The sequence below is a fragment of the Mya arenaria genome, chromosome 13 (genome assembly GCF_026914265.1).
Source record: "Mya arenaria isolate MELC-2E11 chromosome 13, ASM2691426v1".
Taxonomy (NCBI): Eukaryota; Metazoa; Mollusca; class Bivalvia; order Myida; family Myidae; genus Mya; species Mya arenaria.
In genome coordinates, this window is record NC_069134.1 from 37,821,842 (window position 1) to 37,844,324 (window position 22,483).

The following is a 22,483-nucleotide window of genomic DNA, read 5'->3' on the forward strand; positions in this document are numbered from 1 at the left end:
TTTGGTTTTATGTGGTAAATGAGTTGAGATTGAGATTTGACTTGAGTATTTTTGTGATATTGGGGCCAGCTATCATTGAAGAATGACAAAATAATTAAGTGTGAGATTGATGCAATAAATCAAATAAAACATAACACACATTATGAACAACATTATCAAAGATATTTTGTTTGGCCTTGATCAGAGATTGACATAGTGTATTTGTCAACCGAAATATGTACATGAGTACTGATTGCGCTTCCTTTTTGCGGTGAATATCAATGTAAAAGTAAATGTATAAATGTTTTAATTCATGGTTTTTATTGTGAGAGTTGGAAATTACTTTTATTCAATTTACTGTGTTACATGTAATAGCATTTTGTTATCGTTTAATCAAGATATTTTCGCTTTTATAAAATCTGTATAGACTAAAAATCTTTTAATTCCATTGATGTTAATTGCATTGTATGAAATCTGGTTTGGGCCTCTTCGTAAGCCATTATACATGATGTTATGATTAGCGCTATATATACACTTGAATTCCATTTTTCATGAAATGACATTCTTTTTTAAAATCAATACATAACACATGTATAACAAACATAAATTTTAACTGATAAACCTTTGACTACTAAACTAAATAATGCATTTATGGAAAATAATAATTACTGATAAAAAGATTGTAAATGTGTTTTTAATATTTGAACATGCAAAAATATTAATGATTGGTGAATGCTAAAAGATTTACTGTTGTCGACTTTAGTTTTATAAGGTAGAAATACCATGTTTTATGCTCATTTCTTTCAAATTCAACTCGGTATCCTTCATAAAAATCATTGTTTTCGACATTTGTTCATCCTTTTTGGAATATTAAAACAATATTATTAATCGTGGTAAATCTTATTTGGGAGTTAGAGTGCATCTTTAAGGTTGTCAAAAAGAAGTAAACATATTTAACATGTCCCATAACTGAGAAAAATGGACGACCTGCTTGTGGTGCTGTTTCAATTATTTGTTTTTTAATAAAATTGTTCTGACGTAGATACATTTTTAGCATTAGCTTTGTACAATTATTTGAAAGGAACAAAGAGTTCTTTATACTTATCTACTTTATTCTCATATGATTTTATCATGTTATTTTAAACTTTTCAGAGATGGACCAAGGCGATGGGACATTGATCATCATTTTGGTTGTTGTGCTGGTGGTAATCCTGGCTGCTGCTGCTGTCATCTTTTTCATCTTCAGGAGGAGGTGAGTGCTGCATTAGGCCAAATAAAATACTTTGGTTAGGGTTACATCCTTTTTCGAAAACAAGTAGGATAGATAGGCTTTTTTTATATTATTTTTTTACTTTTCTTATTAGGCTTTATATAAGAACGTTACTGTCATCATTGGAGAATGGTGTAAAACTTATCTTATGTATAAAGCTTTAAGGGTTTTAAAGTACATATTAAAACACACTTAAAAAAACAACAACAAAAAAATGTATATGAAAACAGTAGGGTTTATTTCGTAGGTAGGGCCGAACCAAATGTTGTTGTTTTTTCGGCCTAAGTTTTAAAGTTATACCAAATGAAAACATTTTCATACATGTAATTTTAAACAACAGCAACATTATATTAATCACTTTTGTTGGCACAATGTTGTGCGAGAGAGTGGCCTTGTGATGTTAGGTAAACTGGAGTTCCCCAGGGTCATCCACTTGTCCGGCTAAGTGACCAAACAAACTAACATGTGCCCAAGCCTGGTATATATCTGCCAGGGTCATCGAGGTGAGAAGCGATCGCTCGAACCAATGCCCAAACCGGACATGAAAGCTAATTTTAAATGAGTGTTTATTTAAAACCAAGCAGGTAGTATTTTACTAGGGTTGTCTACCATGTAAATTCTAGTAAGTTTTAAAATATTTATCTGTTCTCATAAACAGATATGGTTTAAACCGGGTAACCATTATGCGCTATTTTAAACGGGGAAACACAGATGAGACAGCAACATGATTGTTGCGTTTATTATTTTGATCATATAGAACGATATTTTATCGACTTCCTTTTAGCTAGCATTGACAATTCTAGGCTTGTTGTGAGGAAATACTGTATTTGCTGATTTTTGGACCATCTGGTGTCTAGCCCCTTTACAGTCTTCCTGAAATGTGCCGGTCCGCCGGACATGTCCGGCAAATTTTGAACAGGTCCGGCAGATCTTCCGAAAATGAAGGTCCGGATGACCGACATATTTTAAGACAACTGAATAGCGAAAAGGTATTTGAAAGCGAAATGTCTATAAAAACTTTCGCTGATTATTTGCCTTTGCGGTAGTTAGTTCATCCCATAATGATATTGACGTCACATAACATCGCCAAAAGTCGGCTGTTTCCGATTTCTGATATGCATGATGTTGATTCCCGGGGATAAACGAGTAATAAATATGATTCATCAGTAAATACATTTTATTACAACAGTTTTGATTTGTTCTATGTTCGGACAGGCAAATATTTTTTCGGACAGGCAAAAACTTTCAAAGTGCCAGTGTCCGGTGGACAGGCGGAATTTTTACAATTTCCGGAAGACTGCTTCAACATCTTTATACTCTGTGAAATGTTATAGTAACATATATATTTTTAATTACCAGATTGATTTGCAAGAAAAAGGGCCAGACAAACGAAACTCCCTTGAAGCGTCTGCATTCCTCTCCCGAAGAAAAGGAAACCCTCATTAAAGGTACGTTATTATGCATTATGGGAAAAGAAGAGCAGCCCCTAAGAACTGCAACGAGCTGATATCGGTCTAATTGTAATTTTTTAAAGTATCAGTTTTGACATATATTCAGAGCTCCTCGGCCATTTTCCATCGAAAATAACCTCAGATGTATGCTGGTACATCTGTAGATGTAGTTAATAAAATTTTAAATAATAGTATGAAATAATTGTAGTGTTTTAACATTTATTTTGTATAATCTAAGTTTAAATTGATGTGAAGTGTATTATTGCTTGAATAACTAAGATTCCCAAGAGAATAATCATTTAGTTTAACTGCTGAATTGAAATTCCTTCACGATCTACTTGCAAGTTTAATAGTAAAATGTAAAGATTTCTGACTTTGAAAACTGCCCATATACACCGAGGTTGTTTTCGAAGGAAAATGGCCGAGGTGTAAGAAAGCGCAATTTTGATGTAAGTAGTAAGATACAGCTAGTTGCTCAAATTTTTCTTATCCAATTCAGCTTTATAATGCATCAGTTTATGGTAATGTATAATGATTTTTTTCTAATTTTGATTATCTGAGAAGCTTAAAACACTCTTAACCAATTTCAATATGCATGTTTGTGTCAAGGTCTATTACTCTGGCTAGAATCGTTATGGGTTTCTGCCCTCTTGCCAATTGTATAAAACCTGTTGTGATCTCATCAATTTGTGTATTTTTGATTAAATTCTTTTTTCTTTTTGAATTTATTCTGTATGATAATAATTTGGAATAGAAAAAGTTCCAATTATGTGATTTATGTTAATTCAAGTCTGTTATTATTTTTTATGAAGTTAATTGGTTTGAGTGGTCTTAGACTAGTAGTATAGGTGTCCGGCTCTCACCCATGCGGTTATGGGTTTGACCCCCACCAAGGTGAGAGTGGTCTAGTAGTGTTCGAGTTTGTGGGCTTGTTCACCATCAGAGGTTTTTTCCCATGGCCTCAGTACTGGCCCGAGTATCACAAAAATACTTAATTCAAATCTCAGTCTCAACTTGATTTACTACATAATTTTTTTTATAAATAAAATGTTGTTGTTTTTTTTAAAAAAAAATAAATGTTTTTACACCTTTAAACAGAATCTATTATTGAATATGTTGATTAAAACCTTTGGTCTAGATTCCAAAGGAAAAATATTTTACAGCTATAAATGCACTTGTGTTACTCAAGTATATTTTTTGCTCTAGAATTAATTGTTATTGAAATATTGACAAATTCTTTTTACCAACACATTCTATGTGAAAATACTTTTTGAAAATTATAAAAAAAACAACATTTTTTTTAATCATACTATGATTTTATGTAGTAAAATGAGTTAATATTGAGATTTGACTCGAGTATTTTTGTGATATTAGGGCCTGGTTTTCGCTGAGGAAACTCGTATAAAAGTGGTTCATATTAGTTTTAGTTGTCTTTAAAATCAAGCCTAGTATAATCCAAAACAATAAGAAAATTAGCATTTGTAAATTGGCATGCAACAGGTAAATTTTCAGGCCGTTCAAAGAAAGACATTATACCAATTGTGCCAAAGCGAAGTTCACGCTTGCAAAATGGGACAACTGATGTAGAGGATGGCTTTGGTATCACTGAAGAAAATCCATTGCTCGGCCCAGAAGAAGCAACAAAGCCCGAGGATTATTATAATCTGAGTTCCCGGATAAAAGTGCAAGACTTTGCCTTCTACTTGAAAAATCGTAGAAACCAGGATCCGAACTGGTTTAAAGAGGAATTTAAGGTAATATTTTTTGGTAAAAAGCTTTGTTTTATCTTTAATCATTGTTAGAAACTACTTTTATTGCAGTGGCTTAACTTACTTACATAATATAGTCACATATTCAGAGTTGTGTTTGTGGGGTAACATACTGTCAGATTTGTCTTGCTACTCTTCGAAAGTATAATCAAGCATAAACTTTGCCACATTGCCCGATTTAATAGAAATACAGATATAAGCCCTCAGTCCAAGAATTTTCCAGACATATATGAAATTGGTCATCATCTACAAACATTTATCTACAAATCTCGTAAATGTAAACCAGTAGGAACATTCAACTAAAGTTTCCCAATGAAATTTAGAATACAACCTACATTTTCAGCGAATGAAATTGCAAAAAGGCAACCATTAAGTTCTAGGCTTAATCATTAAGAATTTCACTTTTTGCTGGTGTTTAAAGTAGCGTTGTGCTGATGATCAATTTTAATCGAAAATTGATCGGAAAGGCCTATGTCGGCGACAATCGATAGTGAAATTTGAACAATTGATTATACAAACAAGGAACGTAACCGCTACCGACTACCAGTAAATTTTTTGTCATGAAAATGTTTTGGTTCTGGTTAATGCTAGTTAATGTTGAAATGTTAAGACGTTACAATGTTAAGTTATCTAGTCATATTATTATTAAGTCAATAAGTCACTACAGTACCTTATTACAAATTTTCTTCGTAATTCAACAGCTAAAGGATTTGTTTTCAACCTCTCATGTTTGTGGTTTAAAAGTGATTTTTAAAACATGTTACCGTATACTTCTTACCATGAAAGAATTTAGTTTTCTTAATTGTCTGATAGAAAATGTCTTTGTAAAACAGATAGAATATTCAACTGCTTGTTGTACTTGTTACTCAGTCTGACTGATTAGGCCTAAAAAAAAAAATTGTTTGGTTAGGGTTACATCCTTCTTAAAAATAGGTAGGGTAGGTAGGCTTTTTTTTATTTTTTTTTTTTTTTTTTTTTATTAGGCTTTATATAAGAATATCATTTTCATCATTGGAGAATGATGTTAAAGCTATCTTCTGTATAAGCCTTTAATGTTTAAACTACATATTGAAAAGCAATTTTTTTTTTTAGTTTTTCATTTTTTTTTTTCAAACTGACTATAAAAATGGTAGGGTCGGCGCCTATTCCGTAGGTAGGGTCGGGTAACCCGAACCAAATGTATTTTTTTTTAGGCCTTATTAAAAAGAAATTGATATTTTTCTTTTTGTTTATTTTACACATGTATTACACTACTAAATGTAAGACAAAAATTGGAGCCTGTGGTCTCATGTTCTGTAATAGTAACTTGTTAACACTAAAAGATAGTTGCGTTCTGAAAAATGATGTAATTTATACAAAGAAATGTACACAAACAATATTGTAAGGGACAGTTGGTGCTTAAAATTGGTGCATGTTTTGTATATGAATGCCTTAAATAATTATGATGACCAAAGATAATTAAATAATGGTTAAATCGATTAATAATCGATCATTGACCGGTTTCATAAACCGATTATCGATAGTAATTTTTCTGTCCGATTCCCAACACTAGGTTAAAGGTCCGCCTACTGCCACTCATCAGATACACACCTGCTGTGTCAGAGTTTGCGTTGACAATGTGTTAGCCAATGAGGTAGTATTCTGAGACAGCTAGATGACCTGAAATAACATTTTAATGATTCAGAAGGGCTCATTTGCTTCACTCACTCTGTCTATTCTTAATCATAAAAATGTTACTTCATGTCATCTAACTATAACATACATTCTTCAGCTCTCTCATTTTATATCTTCCAGAAACTGCCATCTGGCCTTCTGAAGGAGGCCAAAGACTCTGGATTGCCTGCCAACAGGGGGAAATGTCGGTACAAAATGCTCTATCCATGTACGTGTTAAAAAAGTATTATATTTTTAGTTTGTCTTCTTATCGAAAAAATGTCTAGGTAATTTGCTAGGATTCACATTATTATACACCGAATAAAGAAGTTTTTAGGGGAAATATTGGAGTCACCCTGTGGTCGGCCTGTGGGTTGGTTGGTCGATTGGATGGTCGGTTGGGTTTTTTGTCCATTATAATTTTTCTTGTCTGGAGCATAACTTGAAACTTACTAATTCAATTTCATAGGATGGTAAAGCACAATGAGAGGAAGTGCAGTGAACCATATCTCTATTTAGCTAATCACAGAGTAATTGCCCTTGGTTACTTTTTCTTATCCGGAACATGACTTGAAAACTACTGGATTGAATGAAATTAAACTTCATACGATGGTAAAGCACAATGAGAGAAAGCGCAGTGTAAAAGCAAAATAACTCTATTTCAGCTTTCTACAGAGTTATTGCCCTTTGTTACTTTTTATTTTCAGCAGGGCTTTTCTAAAGTACTCAATGGATTTTATTTTAAAAACACATTTTGGTTAAGCATGATAAGTGGAAATGCAGTGTGCAATAACCTGGGAGTTATGGCCTCTTTTCAAAGAAATATTTTGCCATTCCTGTGTCCAGGTGGCAAAGGGGGTATTCGTCACTCCTGTGACAGCCCATGTTCAGATTGGAATTGTGCATCTGGATAAATGATGGCTTGTCATTTCTCAAAAAATTTTGCCAAGTGTACCTCAAATTTGTTTATATATTTTACTCTCATATTTAGAAGTCCCTTTACTCCAGGGTTTGCACAGAATTCAAAAGTACTTGAATTAGGCCGCTGGATGAAAAATCATTAAATTTGCCTAAAAATCCATAAAAATACTAGAATTTTTAGTTTGCCTTGAAAACTCCTTGAAAAGTGCTTGTATTTTTGGAAAAATATCCTTTATTTTTTTTGGTTCTGCTCCAAATGAAGGGTCTGTAATAAAACGTCCATCTTTACAAAAAAGTTTGAACTTAATGAACGCTTCACTTGTAGCTCTCTTCTATTCTCTTTCTGGTTGACCTAAAAAAAATAAACATAAAACTATGCGTAAGCATTACATAAATGTTTTTATTGACATCAGTTCATTGGGCGGGTCAACCCTGAAATCGACACATTGTTGGAAAAACAAGATAAATCTGCCTACCAGAATCACCAGTTATCCCTTGAAAATTAAATAAAGGTCCTTGAAATATCCTTGAAAAGTCCTTGATTTTTTGCCAGTCTGGCTGTATGAACACTGTAACTCTGACTTGAATACTTACATGAATACATTATTTTGCAAAAATAACACATCAAGATTTGTCCAATGATAAATGTAGGTTTTGCAAGTTTATCCTTACATTGTAGATGACGATACCAGGGTTCGTCTTGAGTCAGACGGCGACCAACGTGGCGATTTCATAAATGCATCGTACATGAATGTAAGCATTTCAGCTTCAATGTTTAGACACAGCCTGCTGATTTTATGTGACATTTTCGTAGCTGTATACCCAGATTATTTTAATTTTTTTGATTTTTTTATATAAGATTGATTGTGACACTGGACAGTTGAAAGTGAATCATTCTAGAGTCTGTTTTTGTGGGCAGAAACCAGGGGACGTATTCACTAAGGTATTGAGTCTAAGTTTTTCGACTCAGGCTCAGAAAACTGCATTAATGTTTCAAAATATATTGAATTAAACTTATTTTGACAATAGATGTGTGACTGATTGTAGGACAATTTATTTAGGAAAGAACATTTCATACCATTTTTTCACCTACACTGTAGGAATGTTTAAAAACAGCGTTCATATGCTAGCTTTAGATTATTTTCACTACACAAGGTCCTATTTTGCAATTCATTTATTTTTACCCATTTTACAAAGCTTAAAATACATATAGCCCGGAATTAACATAACTGGGTTTTCCCATGCCGGTACAAATAAAAGGTGAATTTCAAGCTATTGAAATTCATGTAACAGTCCAGTGACTCTATTGTTTTCTAAATAACATGTGTATATTACAACGGTTTAATTTTGTTTGTACCGGAGGATTAGGTCGGAAAAACCAGAATGGCTATAATTCCGGGCTACAACTATTGTGACCCCATCATTTAAACATCAGCATACAGGTTAATTTCACACCTGAATGATTTTGAATGTTAAACACTGACATTATTTAACCAATGTACATTTGAATGGCAATGTATTAAAGCTGCACTCTCACAGATCCATTTTGACAACTTTTTTTATTTTTTTACTTGGAATGAGCCATTATTTGTGTTAATATTTGGAAACCAGTGAGGCAAGACTGCTGATAAAAGATTAGATCACAGTGTTTCATATTTATGATTGAAGAGCAATGCTTTATTGCTAATGCTTTAAGAAAAAATGAAATTTTCAGCAGTTTTCCAAACAATTGATATGTTTTATTGTGAGTTATCCTATATGACTGAATTGAAGGCATAGATGCCAAAATTGGCTGATTCCGAGACAAAAACTAAAAAAATGTTACAACTGTTAATCTGTGAGAATGCAGCTTTAAAATTAAATTCTTATCTTTCACAGGGTTACAAAAAGCCACAGGCATTTATCGCTGCACAGGGTCCGACCGATACCACACTGGCTGATTTCTGGCGCATGATCTGGCAGCAAGGATGCGATAAGATCGTCATGCTTACCAACCTGTTCGAAGAATGTAAGATGAAGTGCGTAAAATACTGGCCTGACACAGATAAACCGGAGGTGTATGGAAATTATGAGGTTACCATGGTTACCGAAACATGTCTTCCAAACTACACAATCAGAAACTTGGAGGCTACACTTGTGAGTGGTTTGTTGGGTCGATCTTGATGTTTGTTTACTGGTAAACTCTACAAGTATTTCACTGACAATGTCAATGTTTTTACCCCTTTATTATATATTAGTTGATTAATGATTATGTCTCCCCCACCCACCCCCACCTTAGAGGGTACGAGACACTTTGATGTTGTTCTTTCCCTCTGTGTGTCTGTTTAGTTGTCTGTCTGTCTGGTTGTCTGTGTACAAATGTATGTTGTAACAGGGTTTGCCTGCCCATATTCTCCAAACTTTTCTGGATCGATCGTGTTCAGTGTGTGTACACCACGCGATAAATTACATCATAAATGCTAAATCGAAAGGCAACATGAAGACTTTAAACAAAGATAACTTTACTATTTCTTCATCATTTTAAAAGAAACATAGCACAGTCTATGGCGTTTACCGGGCCACGCTTTTGGTCTTTTACCATAGTTTGATTGAGAGTTTAGTTTCTTAAAACACTTTGAGAAACCTTTTCACAAAACTGCTGCCTGATGGAACACTGTCAAAACATTATTTTTGAAACATGTTTGCCGAAGTGTTTGAGGAAACTAATCACCTAATCAAACTCCAGTAATGAAACGAAGGTGTGGCTCTTTAAGTGGCATAGACTGTTTTTTGTTTCATTTAAAAAGGTGAATAAAAGGAGAGTTATCTTTGTTTAAACTCTAAAGTCTTCATACGAAGCAAAATATTGCATTCCAGAGTAGCATTTATGTGGTAATTTATCACATGGTATACACACACTGGTGTTGAAATTTCACAACAATGAAAATTAACAAGCCTGGTTGTGCATAGACACCAGCATGTTCTGCTTAGGTATTTCTTTTTACAAAGTTATGTTTTCCTGTTGTTTTACATATAACACACATTGTGAGTCCTGTCTGCATGTAATCTCCAGAGCACCATTGCATGGATCTCTTCCTACCTGTGACAACATTATGGGTAGATGTGTCTTACATAACAGGTTTTCCAATTTAATTCAAGATGCCTGACTGGCGGCCATATTGGTTTTTTTCATCTCAAAGTTAGTCAGCAAGAAATCTCCAAAAATGCTAGAAGGATTTTGATGAAATTTAACAGGATCGTGATTGTGTTGGTTAAAGTATACTTACCAATATGACTGATATTTCTGAAATTCCTGTACCGTTTGCATATGGAGACAGGGTCAGCTATAGGCTAAAAAGTCACAATATATTTATAGCCTTTGTTTTTTTGCAGATCACATTATAATTCTCCGGCTTAGAGAATGGTTGAGTTTTGTCCCTTGATTAACTTAGGCTGATGGCATTTGGAACACCGGCCATTTTCCATCAAAAACTGTATAACTGCAGTTTAAAATGTGAAATATCTTAACATTTAACTATGCTGCAAGTAGATCGCGTAGTTATTTCAAACTTGGGAATCTTAATTATTTACTCTTTAAAATGGCCAAGGAGTTCTTAATAGGCTGATAGATATTGGAACTGGCCTTTTGACAACTGGCAACTGGTCAATTAATGCAAACATTCAAAAGCCCATATTAAAGCTTGAACTTACAAAGTCACAAATGTAATAGATAACTTTTATTTCTCAGATGTCAACCAAAGAAGTGAAGGACTTCACGATGTACCACTACACCTCATGGCCAGACAGGAATGTTCCCGACAACCCTGGGGTCATACTGACCTTCAAAGATAAGGTTATGGAGGGAAAAGTGATCCATGGTGGGCCCATTCTAGTACACTGCAGGTATGGTTATGTTCTACTATTCCATTGGTGTTTAAGGTTACAATCTACTATTTACACATTGGAGGCCAAACTGACTTTCAGAGATGTATAAGTTAATGTGATCAATGGTGAGGAGGTTGAGGGTTATGGCATGTTGTACTCTGCAGGTCAAGGTTATGTTCTACCATTACATTTATGTTTAAGGTTACAATGTACTATTCACAAATTGGAGGCCAAACTGACTTTCAGAGACATGGAGGTTAATGTGATCAATAGCAAGGGGGTTGAGGGTTATGTCATGTTGTACTCTGCAGGTCAAGGTTATGTTCTACCATTACATTTGTGTTTAAGGTTACAATCTATTATTTACAAATTGGAGGACAAACTGACTTTCAGAGACAGAGGTTAAGGTGATCAATGGCGAGGGGGGTAATGGGTGTTAGGGGTAATGAACTACTGTATTTGATATTCGCCTGACAACTGACCATACTAACTTGTTGATCCAATTGTCATCATGGCCTGTGCGCTTCTATTGACACTGCTTTAAAGGGACTAGACACCAGATGATCCAAAAATCAGCAAATACAGTATTTCCTCAAAAACAAGCCTAGAATTATCAATATGATCTAGTATGAGGCTGAAAATTCATCTTTTTCCATGATTAAAAGAATATTTTGTCGCTGTCACAGCTGTGTTGACTGGTTTAAAAAGACGCATTATGATTTCCCAGTGTATAGAGTGTATATTTAGCATGCGAAAGTCACGTGATTAGTACAGAAACATATACTGAAGTTGTTTTCAAATTTACTTACATTTACGTGGTAGACAAAGTCAGTAATTGGAATTGAAAATCACGTAAAAACTACATGAGTCGTAAGTTATGTGATACATCAGTAAGTAAAATTTAATTCATTGTACACAACAATATCAATTTTATGTCATCTGGTGTCTTTAATGGAACAATTACCTACTTCTAACATTTACAGACTACCTTTACTTTATTACATGTATCTGGTTTTCATAAAAATATTGGTAAAGAAATCACTGTAGATTTTTTCATGAATTATCATAATCAAAGTATTTATTTGAATGAAAACAAACTAATACATGTATATGTAGTGTAAAATTATGGTAATAAGGAAGTTCAACATCACTGTTTGTAGCAACACTATGAAGTATGAATATGGCTGTTTGACTTGTGTGGGTAATTAAACTGGACGCCTTTGTACTTTCAGTGCTGGTATAGGGAGGACGGGGACATTTATTGCCCTCGACTTTCTGATACAGCAAGCCAAGGAAGAGCCCGACATCGATGTGTTCCGCACTGTCACAGACATGCGCTACCAGAGGGCAAACTTTGTGCAAACGGATGTATGTATAATAATAATAATAATAATAATAATTATAATAATAAGAAAATAATAATAATAATAACTTTATTTTTATAATAATAATAATAACAATAATAATAATAATAATAATAATAATAATAATAATAATAATAATAATAAAAACTTTAATTTATAATAATAATAATAATAATAATAATAATAATAATAATAATAATAATAATAATATTTTTATTATTATAATAATAATCATAATAACTTTATTTAATAATAATAATCATAATAATAATAATAATAAAATAATAATAATAACTTTATTTTTATAATAATAATAATAATAATAATAATAATAATAATAACAATAATGATAATAATAATAATAACAATAATAATAAAAACTTGAATAAAAATATTTTATGAATATAACGCATTAAGGCACATCAGTATCTTGTTTACAATGTGGTGTTCAACTGTGACAAGACAGAGATCATACAAATACAGGATTTAATTATTATATCAAAATAATCATCAATCCTTACACATATATGCAAACCATATTCAGCAATTCTTATAATGCAACAGACATTTATAATAAAACTAAGAATATTCATTATTCAATTATTGATCTTTAATAAGGTATGTTTTATATAAAGCTTTAAAAGTATTTAATGTTGAGGTTTGCGGAATAAGGACTGGAATAGTGTTCCATACTTTGAATATTTAAGTATACGATTTCATACATGCATGATTGGTTTTGTAGCTTAGTGAGCTGATATTTTTGTGGGTTTAATATGTGTGTCAAAGAGTTTCTTTTTATCTTACCTGTTTCATTGTAGTTGTGTCTATAACCATCGACGATAATAAACATTAATATAAACCATATTTTTTTGTTTAGACTTAGCGCATATTGAGGGCTCAGCTAAATTGGGTATATGAACGGTTGATGATGGCCATAATTTGGAAACCTTTCGAGAATGTACATGATACTTATGTTAAAACTAACAATGCCTATATAGAGGGCTCAGAACAATTTAGATTTATGAACTGTTGAAATTGTGTGGGTTAACTCCGGGAACAACTTTGACTGGTCTGTGGAAAGTGCGGGAAAAATGACTTACATGATACTAAATAAAAGAAGAATATATGTTTTTTTTTGGTTTTCAGATACAATATGAATTCCTGCACAACGCAATCCTTGAGGCACTAACTGTGAAGGATCACGAGGTTACCATGAACCAGTTTGTTTCTTATTGCGCAACTCTTCTGGAAAATGACAGAGAACTTCTGAGACATCAATACAATGTATGGTGAAAGTGTTTATTTCTATGTTTGTTTGAATCTGCATGTTTATAATTATAAAGCAAACCTTTGAGGAGCTATATTACCGTTCCATACCATTTGTATTAAAGTTGCACTCTCACAGATGGACTGTTTCGACAACTTTTTTTTTATTTTTTGTCTTGGAATGAGCCAATTTTTAAGTAAATGTCTGGAAACCAGTGATAGAAGACTGCTGACTATTGATAAGATCTCAGTTTTTCATATTTGTGCTCGAAAATTGATGTTTTATGGCTAAAAGCGTTACTAACATTGAAATTTTCTGATGTTTTTCTAACAATTGAGATCTGTTCTATTATGGCTGATCTTATATAACTAAATTGAAGGCATTGATGCCAAAATCAGCTGATTCTGAGACAATAACAAAAAAAAATAATTAAAAAATGTCAAAACAGTCAATCTCTGAGAGTGCAGCTTTAAATGGAAGATTCTCCTTATTACGTGACGCATTCCCCACCAAAACTGAAGAATGAATACATTTGGAGATATATAAGTAGTGCAAAATGATGTCAGTGCCGGTTATGTTGCACAAATGTTATAGAAGAAGATACATACTGGTTGTATTACCCTCAAAACTGGCAACACCATTCGATAGAATGATTTTCATGAAGAAATTCGAAATATTTTCATCTTGCTTAATTATATTATTAATTCTTATGAATTTTTATTTTTGAGAACATTTTAAGCGAAAGGTTTTCTTGGTATTTTATTGTACATATAAAATGTTAATGCAGCTTTCATAAAATGATCTTTTTATTAAGTGTTTCCTTAAATCAAAAGCATAGGTCCTTGAAATTGATTTACAATACCTCTCTTGTGCTTGGCATTATGATGCTCATGCAATAAATTAAGCCACTTACATTGAAGTTGACACCACTTACATTGTGGTTGACCTCTATGTTTGAAAACACCTAAAAAAAGGTGTACAATTACAATATTTTTGTGTGTGGTAAAGCTGCACTTTCTTACTGTTTTGACAACTTATTTTTTTTTTGTCTTGAAATGAGCCAAATTTTGCATGAATATTTAACAACCAGTGATGTAAGACTGCTGACAAAAGATCAAATCGCAGATGTTCATATTTTCGTTCAAAAATTGATATTTCATGCTAAAAAACTATTTTTTTTTAAAGCAGCATTAGCAATGCTTTTAGCTAAAAAACTTCAATTTTCAAACTTTAATATTCAAAACTGTGATCTAATATTTTGTCATCTGTCTTATATTACTCGTTTCTAGATATTTACACAAAGATTGGTTGGAGCTACCTGTGTATGTTAATATCACATGAGATTCACTTGGCTGGTCTATATTTCCCACAGACCATGAATGAGATGTCCCCAGTGCTCGAAGCCAGAAATTTTCAAGTGGGATCGAGTGATGAGAATGTGCACAAAAACCGTGACCCGACGATCCTGCCCCCGGACATGAGTCGAGCCTACCTATCTACTCCTGTGAAAGGCTCAAATGAGTACATCAATGCTGTGTTCATACCGGTAGAGTTTTGTTAGTTTCTGGTCAGTATAAAAATGGAACATGTAAAACTGGAAGTTTTATGTTGGGACCCCACTCATTCTTTGGAAACTTCTGAAAAAGGGCACAATTATTGGTATCTTTCCAGAAAATAGATTCTAACACACCAGAAAGGCATTTCAGATGAACTTAGCCATGCTGGAAACTTCTTATCTGGCACCCCAAATTCTAGATGAGTCATGCGCTGTGGCGCAATACTTTTAATTCCTTTATTATTCACTTGATGTAAGCGTAATAATGATATTTCAATAGATGATTTCCATAAACATTAACATCACAAAAAATATAGCTTTAAAACAAAAGAAAGTAACCCTTAAAAGGCGTTATATTGATGGAACTTCTTGACTTTTAACTTTGTGTTAATCCAATTTAAAAATAAATGGGAACTTGTGTTCAGTACATAAAGGCGATGCATGCAAGATGCACATCCTTACCTCATAGATCAAGGTCAGACTCACAGGCTTACTATTATGGAATGCTGCAAATTTGCATATACAGTATACAGTAGAACACCGCTATTTCGAACACCGATGAATCGAATTAATCAGTATTTCAAACTTTTTTTTCGGTCCCGATTTTTTTCCTTCTTTATTCAATGTAAAAATTAATGTTTGAGCCGAACTTCACTATTTCGAATAAATATATTTTTCGAACTAAATATTCGGTCCCAAATCCGTTTTTCACGTGTATTTATCAATCTTTATTTGGACTTCGAAACTGTGCACAAAAAATAGTCGATGTAATTTTCGAATCTGCAAGCAGACTAACCATGGTCTCGCTTCATGTTTTTACACCTACGCTGACATCGGCGTGATAGAGGCGTGACAGAGCAATTAACGTTATAATAAGGTGCAGTTATCGCGGTTTAAGGAATGCCTTGGGTTAATTGGCACGTGTATGGAGCAAACTACGTTATCAAATACATAGAGTGATTAATGTTGAGTGATATTATTTGTATATATCGGATGTTTTTTTCGATAAAATCGTCATTCGAAATGTCTGCCACAACAACACTGATCGATGCTTTATTCAATTTGTGCTATTATATGTTTCTGTTAAATATAAATGTTACTATTATATTATTATTTGTGTAAATAAAATAATAAAACAATATATGTTTCGGAATTATATTAAACATGGCTTTACATAGTGTAAAATACAATGGTATAATGCAGCCATTTGAAATTTCACGACACAAATATTTTGTGACGCCGGTAGAGTAGAATTCGGATGCGCCGGATTTTGGAGACAATCGTTGGTGGAACTTCGGATTATTTCTCTCAATGTTTATTTCGAATAATCGTTATTTCGAAGTATTTAGCTTTAGTAATTGCTTGATCCATTGAACTGGGGCCATATGCAATAAGCAACTTAGATTGAACTTAAAATTAAGATCAGAAACTACCCAAAAGTGTTTTCATTGGCCTGTATATTTAGCTGACCAATAGGCTGAATGGAATCACTGAGGCATGTCTAAGGATAAGGATAAGATCAATATTAAATACTGGCCGAGAAAGGCACTTGAGGGGCATTTGTCTCTTTCTCTGATAGTTGTATTGTTTTTTTTTTATCATTTTAGAAGATGTATTTTTATATACTAATTTATTTAGCTTGATTGTGAAGAAAGCTGATAGATAATGGAATCACTCTTGAGTCCGTTTCGTGGGCAGATACCGGTACTGTGTCCTTTTTGAGGATTGAACCAAGAACCTCTTGGGTGAGATGCGGACACCTAAACCACTAGACCACTCTCACCCTAAGATAAAGTATTGATCTAACGCATTAACAGTTTTAGGAAGAGATTCTTTCAATCAATTTCGAATACAAGCATGGCTTAGTTTCAGCCATGAGGCTGTTGACTTTTGTTATGGAGTTGGCTTAGATTTTATGGGAGGAGAGTGTAAGAAGCTTGGAGTAGTAAATGAGTAAAGCCTAGCCAATTGATTAATATTAAATGATTTCCCATCTATTTCATAGACATCTTTAAACAAGAAGGGCTTCCTGCTGACCCAGATGCCCTTACCTCACACCGTAACGGATTTCTGGCGTCTCGTGTATGACCAACACATCAGGAATGTTGTCATGATGAACAACGTCGACGATGATGACGAGGTAAGAGGTACATAGTATTGTTTGCTTGCTTGTGACATCGCAAGGTTGGGAAGATGTTAAATTGTGATACATAATCGTTTAACAGTCGAAACCAGTTGGCTCGATATTGCTTGGCTCGATTTCCTCATTGGCTCAAACTGGATGCAAAGGACCGATTTTGTTTTACTCTTTATTAGCATTCCCACTTAATTCGTTATTGGCAAGGCTCAAAGTATTTTGGCTGGTCCCTGGAATATCAAGCGAACGGGTTTGACTGTTCTGTGTTTTGATATATCTTTTCATTATAGCTTTATACCATTATTAAGTCTTCATCAATGAAACAGTATCATGATATTGTAACGCCAATTTTTTGTCCTTGAATTCTAAAATAACAAGGTAAGGGTAAAAAAACAGCATTTGGTTAGGGTTACCCGACCCTACCAAAGAAATACAAATGTAGGCACCGACCCTACCTACGAAATAGGCGCCCACCTTACCGTTTTTTAAAGTCAGTTGGTAAAAAAACAAAAACATTTTTAAGTGTGTGTTTAAATATGTAGCGTAAAATCTTTAAAGCTTTATACAGAAGATAACCTTAACACCTTTCTCCAATGATGACAGTTATGTTCTTATATAAAGCCTAATAAAAATAAAAAATAAAAACATACGCCAACCTACCCTTATTGTTTTTGAAAAGGATGTAACCCCTACCCAACCATATTTGTTTGGCCTAATGAAACACTCGCATTATTAAGAAGCAATATTTCAGACCATCGGAGAGTATTGGCCATTGGATGACAGTGTATACGGACCCTTCCATGTGGAGCTGCTCAGCTGTGAAAATAACGATGATGACTTTCTCTCTATCATGAATATACACCTTACCTACAAGTCCTTGGTAAGTCTGCTTTTGATTAAGTGTGGGATCTCATTTAAAGCCAGTGATTTTTAATGGTGCAATTTACTGCCATCTAAAGGCTTTTTCCCCTGTGAAAAACTGTCCATTTTCCCCAAAATTTTATCATTTTTTCCCAATTTGATAAACGCAGATTAAGTTTATGAATAAAAAAAGCTATGAAATTCTTGAAATATAAACAAAATCCTGACAAGACTTAGTCTTTCACAGCATAATTTATGCATAAAAAAGATAAAAAATGAATACTTGCCATTATATTAGCTATTTTGGCCTGATTTTGTATTTTTCCCAAAGTCAACTTTTTTTCCCCAATTTGCATGGCACAGGCGGTAAAAATAATTCCAAAAAAATCACTGAAAGCTGGACTCTCACAGATTGACCAATTTGACGACATTTTCTTTTTTTGCCTCAGAATCAGCTGATTTTGGCATCAGTGTTTTCAAATTAGTCATATAGGATAATACTCAATAGAACAGATCTCAATTAATTGGAAAATGGCTGAAATTTCCATTCGGATCTGATCTTTTATCAGCAGACTGATATTCTCAGTGTGTGTATACAACGTGATAAATTGTGTCATAACTGCTACGTTGGAGGGCAACATTTTGCTTCAAACGAGGACTTTAAACAAAGATAACTTCACTATTTCTTCACCATTTTTAAATGAAACCTAGGGCAGTCTATACCGCTTACGGAGCCCCGCTTCGGTCTTTTAACAGAGTTTGATTGAGAGTTTAGTTTCTTAAAACACCTCGACAAACCTTTCAACAAAACGGCCTGTCTGATGGAGCACTGTCAAAACATTATATTGTAAAAAGGTTTGTTGAAGTGTTACATGAAACTAATCACCTTTTCAAACTCCAGTAATAAAACGAGGGCGGGGCTCTTTAAGGGGCATAGACTGCCCTTTGTTTCATTTAAATTGAATAGTAAAAGAAACGTTATCTTTGTTTTAAGTCTTCATTTTAAGCAAATTGCTGCCTTCATATGTTGGATATATGACGTAATTTATCATGTGGTATACACACACTGATCCTGCTTTTCAGACATTTACGCAAAATTTGGCTAATTTCAAGACAAAAAATTAAAATGTTGCCAAAGCGGTCAGTCTGTGAGAGTGCAGCTTTTATGAAAGGATTGTTACAGTCTAACTTTTAAAATTGTAAATCAGTAGGAATGTCACAGACAGCAGTGATTTGCATTATTTTTTCATTCTCCTGACTTTATTACATTTCCTGAAGGGAAGAGCATAATAATAGTCACCATTTTGTCTGTCCATCCTTTCGTCTGTCCATCAAATCCTTGTCTGGAGTATAACTTCAAAACAGTTGTTGGGATTGAAATAAAACTTGGTATATAGATAGATGGCAATGAGAGAAGTGCAGTGCCCAAGAACAATAATCCAATCATGAATATTTTATTCAGTTATCTCCCCTGAATTAGTTTTACTGTTCATAGACTATCTTCAAAACTACTGATGGTATTGAAACTTGGTATATAGATAGATGGCAATGAGAGGAAGTGCAATGCACAAGAATTGTAATCCTACCATGCTTATATACTATAAGTTATCTCCCCTTAACCATTTTTTCATAATGGGTTTTTGTCGAGGCTATACCTTGGAAAGTACTAAAGGGATTAAAATGAAACTAGCAACACATTTTTAATAATTGCTAAAATTCAGTATAATTAACACAAAAATGTAGCGCAATAGCGAAAAAGATCACCTGGAAGTTAAATTCAATTTCAACTAAAATCTTTCTTGAAACTATCATGGGTTACTATAGTACATTTTTGGTAGTATATACTTATTTATTTTAGCTCGATTGTGACAAAAAACTGAGCTTATAGAATCACTCTCGAGTCCGTTTCCTGGGCAGAAACCAGTACTGTATCCATTTTGGTGGCCACGAGAAAGTACCTCTGATGGGGATCAAACGCATAACCTCTTGGATGAGAGGCAGACACGTTTTCCACTAGACCACTCTCGCCCTCTCTGTTACACTTCATACATCATACAATGAAGCATAATGTAGGAGTGTATTGGGGGTATCCGACAATGTATTGAAACAGGCTCAAAATTGTATTTTGAGAACATGAATCAAGTTGTTAAAGCTGCACTCTCACAGATTGACCACTTTGACAGCCATCTGTATTTTTTCATATCATAATTTTTGCGTAAATGTCTTCAAAACAATGATACAAGACGGCTGATAAAAGATAAGATTGGAGTTTTTCATATTTACGTTCGGAAATTGTTGTTTTGGGCTAAAAGCCTTACTAACTAAGAAAAAAATGAGATTTGTTCTATTGTGAGTTATATGACTGCATTAAAGGCATTGATACCAAAATCAGCTGACTCTGAGAGAAAACCTTCAAAGAGGTCAAAACTGTCAATCTGTGAGAGTAAAGCTTTAGCAATTTGTTTATGAAATGCTTTGATAGTCTACGTCAAAACTATCAATTGTATTATTTTAATTTTATGTCAGTCAAGTTTTAATTATATTGTACACAATGATTATCCAATTGTAGAGTCACGAGTCGAAGATGACGGTAAAACTGTTTCGGTTCGAGGGTTGGCCAGACAAAGATCCAGTCCCGTTGGAAACCAGAGCTCTGACGTCGCTGATTAGCCGTGTCGCTCACGCCCCGCGTGACTCGCCACAGGAATCAGTTATTGTGCATTGCATGTATGTACACTTGTGGTATTTTAAATCTTGAAAATTTACTGATTTATTATTCGGCAATTAGGAATCAAGAATTATGGCTATTAGGCTAGTCCCTAGAGGTATTTGTGTGCATTTTTTGTCCAGAGCGTTTCTTGGTATATTTGTGTCGGGGGATGTCTGAAGTTCATTTTTAGCGAGGGTGGACAGCTGGCATCCCCCAGGTTACCATGGTATATTGTTATAACTAATGAAATGTAGTTGATTGTGAGAAGACAAAATAAAAGGTCCATTTTAAAGTGAAGCAATTTAAAATCAATACATACATTTTGTATAAGAAACATTTATTTTGAGTGATAAACCTTTAACTACTTAAAGATTACCAGTGATCAACTATCGTCCCTAAAGGTAGAAAAAACATTGTATTCTGCACCTTTCTTTCAAATTGAACATGGTATCCTACGTAAGAACCATTGATATCGATATTTATTTATCCATTTCCCTAAATTAAACAAATGTATTAATTGTGATACATCTTATTAGGGAATAAGAGTGCATCTTTAAAATCGTTCATTGTTATTTAGTTAAGACGTTGGCAAACATTTAAATACTTGTTCCGGATTTCTTAGGCCACTCATGCCAAGCATGAAAAACAAGAAGAATCAGTCCTCTTACAGTCCTTGTGACTAGTTGAAAAAAAGGAAGAATTTTAACAATTAATTTAAAGATGCACTCTTTCTCCCAAATAACATTAACTATAATTAATACTCTTGTTTTAATATACCACAAAGAATGGATAAATGTCCAAAACAATGATTCTTATGAAGGATACTGAGTTTAATTTGAAACAAAGGTGTTGAAAACACGGTATTCCTACCTGATTACATGATTGTAGATCATAATAAATCTTTTAGCACTCACCAATCATTTATATATTTTTGCGTTTTCAGCTATCAAATACATGGTTACAATCTTGTTAATGGTTTATCACTCAAAATATATGTTTGTTATACATGTGTATGTAATGAATTTGAATAAGAGTGTCACTCTTAGAACAATTCATTTTAATCTTTGTCCTTTTGGGAACAGAGCCACTAAACCGAGTTCGAACTTAGTTTTAACTTATTTATTTACAACGATTGTAAAACAAGTTATTACAAGGTTATATTAATCAATCTCATTGGCACGATGTTGTGCGAGAGTGTAGTCTTGTGTTGTGGGGGAAACTGAAGTACCCGGAGGTAACCCACTTGTCCGACTTGGTGACCATAAACCAAATTAACATGCACCCAGGCTGGGAATTGAATCCGAGTGGCCTAGGTGAGATGCGAGTGCACTAACCACTGCGCTATCCAGACAACTGAACTTAGCGCATGGCCTATTGAATTTATAACAAGAGAAAATTCATGGTACAATATCAATGGTTTTGTGAATTATTATTATAAATATGTAATTTGATACCTCAATTATTAAAACTTTCCTTCAGGAATGGTGCTGACCGTAGTGGGCTGTACTGTGTATTGTCAGACGTTTTAGAGCGGTTACAGTCTGAACAGAAGGTTAACATTCCTCAGTGTATACTGCAGATGAGACATAATCGACCGCAGATTATATCCAGCGAAGTAAGTGAAATAAACAGCTATAGATAATTATACAGTGTATTCTGCAGATTAGGCATTATTCGCTGCA

The 22,483-nt window shown here is 33.6% G+C and overlaps 1 protein-coding gene across 2 annotated transcripts in view; it reads left to right on the top strand.

Annotated features, from left to right (window-relative positions):
- LOC128213461 (uncharacterized) overlaps positions 1 to 22,483 on the top strand; it is a 58,801-nt gene that overhangs the window by 27,867 nt on the left and 8,451 nt on the right. For both annotated transcript variants that reach the window (XM_052919172.1, XM_052919171.1), the window contains exons 8-21: positions 1,132 to 1,231; positions 2,609 to 2,697; positions 4,213 to 4,454; positions 6,264 to 6,351; positions 7,723 to 7,796; positions 8,922 to 9,179; positions 10,771 to 10,925; positions 12,140 to 12,275; positions 13,418 to 13,555; positions 14,911 to 15,084; positions 17,099 to 17,233; positions 17,982 to 18,110; positions 20,661 to 20,818; positions 22,281 to 22,416. In XM_052919172.1, coding sequence (XP_052775132.1) covers positions 1,132 to 1,231; positions 2,609 to 2,697; positions 4,213 to 4,454; positions 6,264 to 6,351; positions 7,723 to 7,796; positions 8,922 to 9,179; positions 10,771 to 10,925; positions 12,140 to 12,275; positions 13,418 to 13,555; positions 14,911 to 15,084; positions 17,099 to 17,233; positions 17,982 to 18,110; positions 20,661 to 20,818; positions 22,281 to 22,416 — 2,012 coding nt within the window. The remainder of the gene's footprint in view (positions 1 to 1,131; positions 1,232 to 2,608; positions 2,698 to 4,212; positions 4,455 to 6,263; positions 6,352 to 7,722; positions 7,797 to 8,921; positions 9,180 to 10,770; positions 10,926 to 12,139; positions 12,276 to 13,417; positions 13,556 to 14,910; positions 15,085 to 17,098; positions 17,234 to 17,981; positions 18,111 to 20,660; positions 20,819 to 22,280; positions 22,417 to 22,483) is intronic.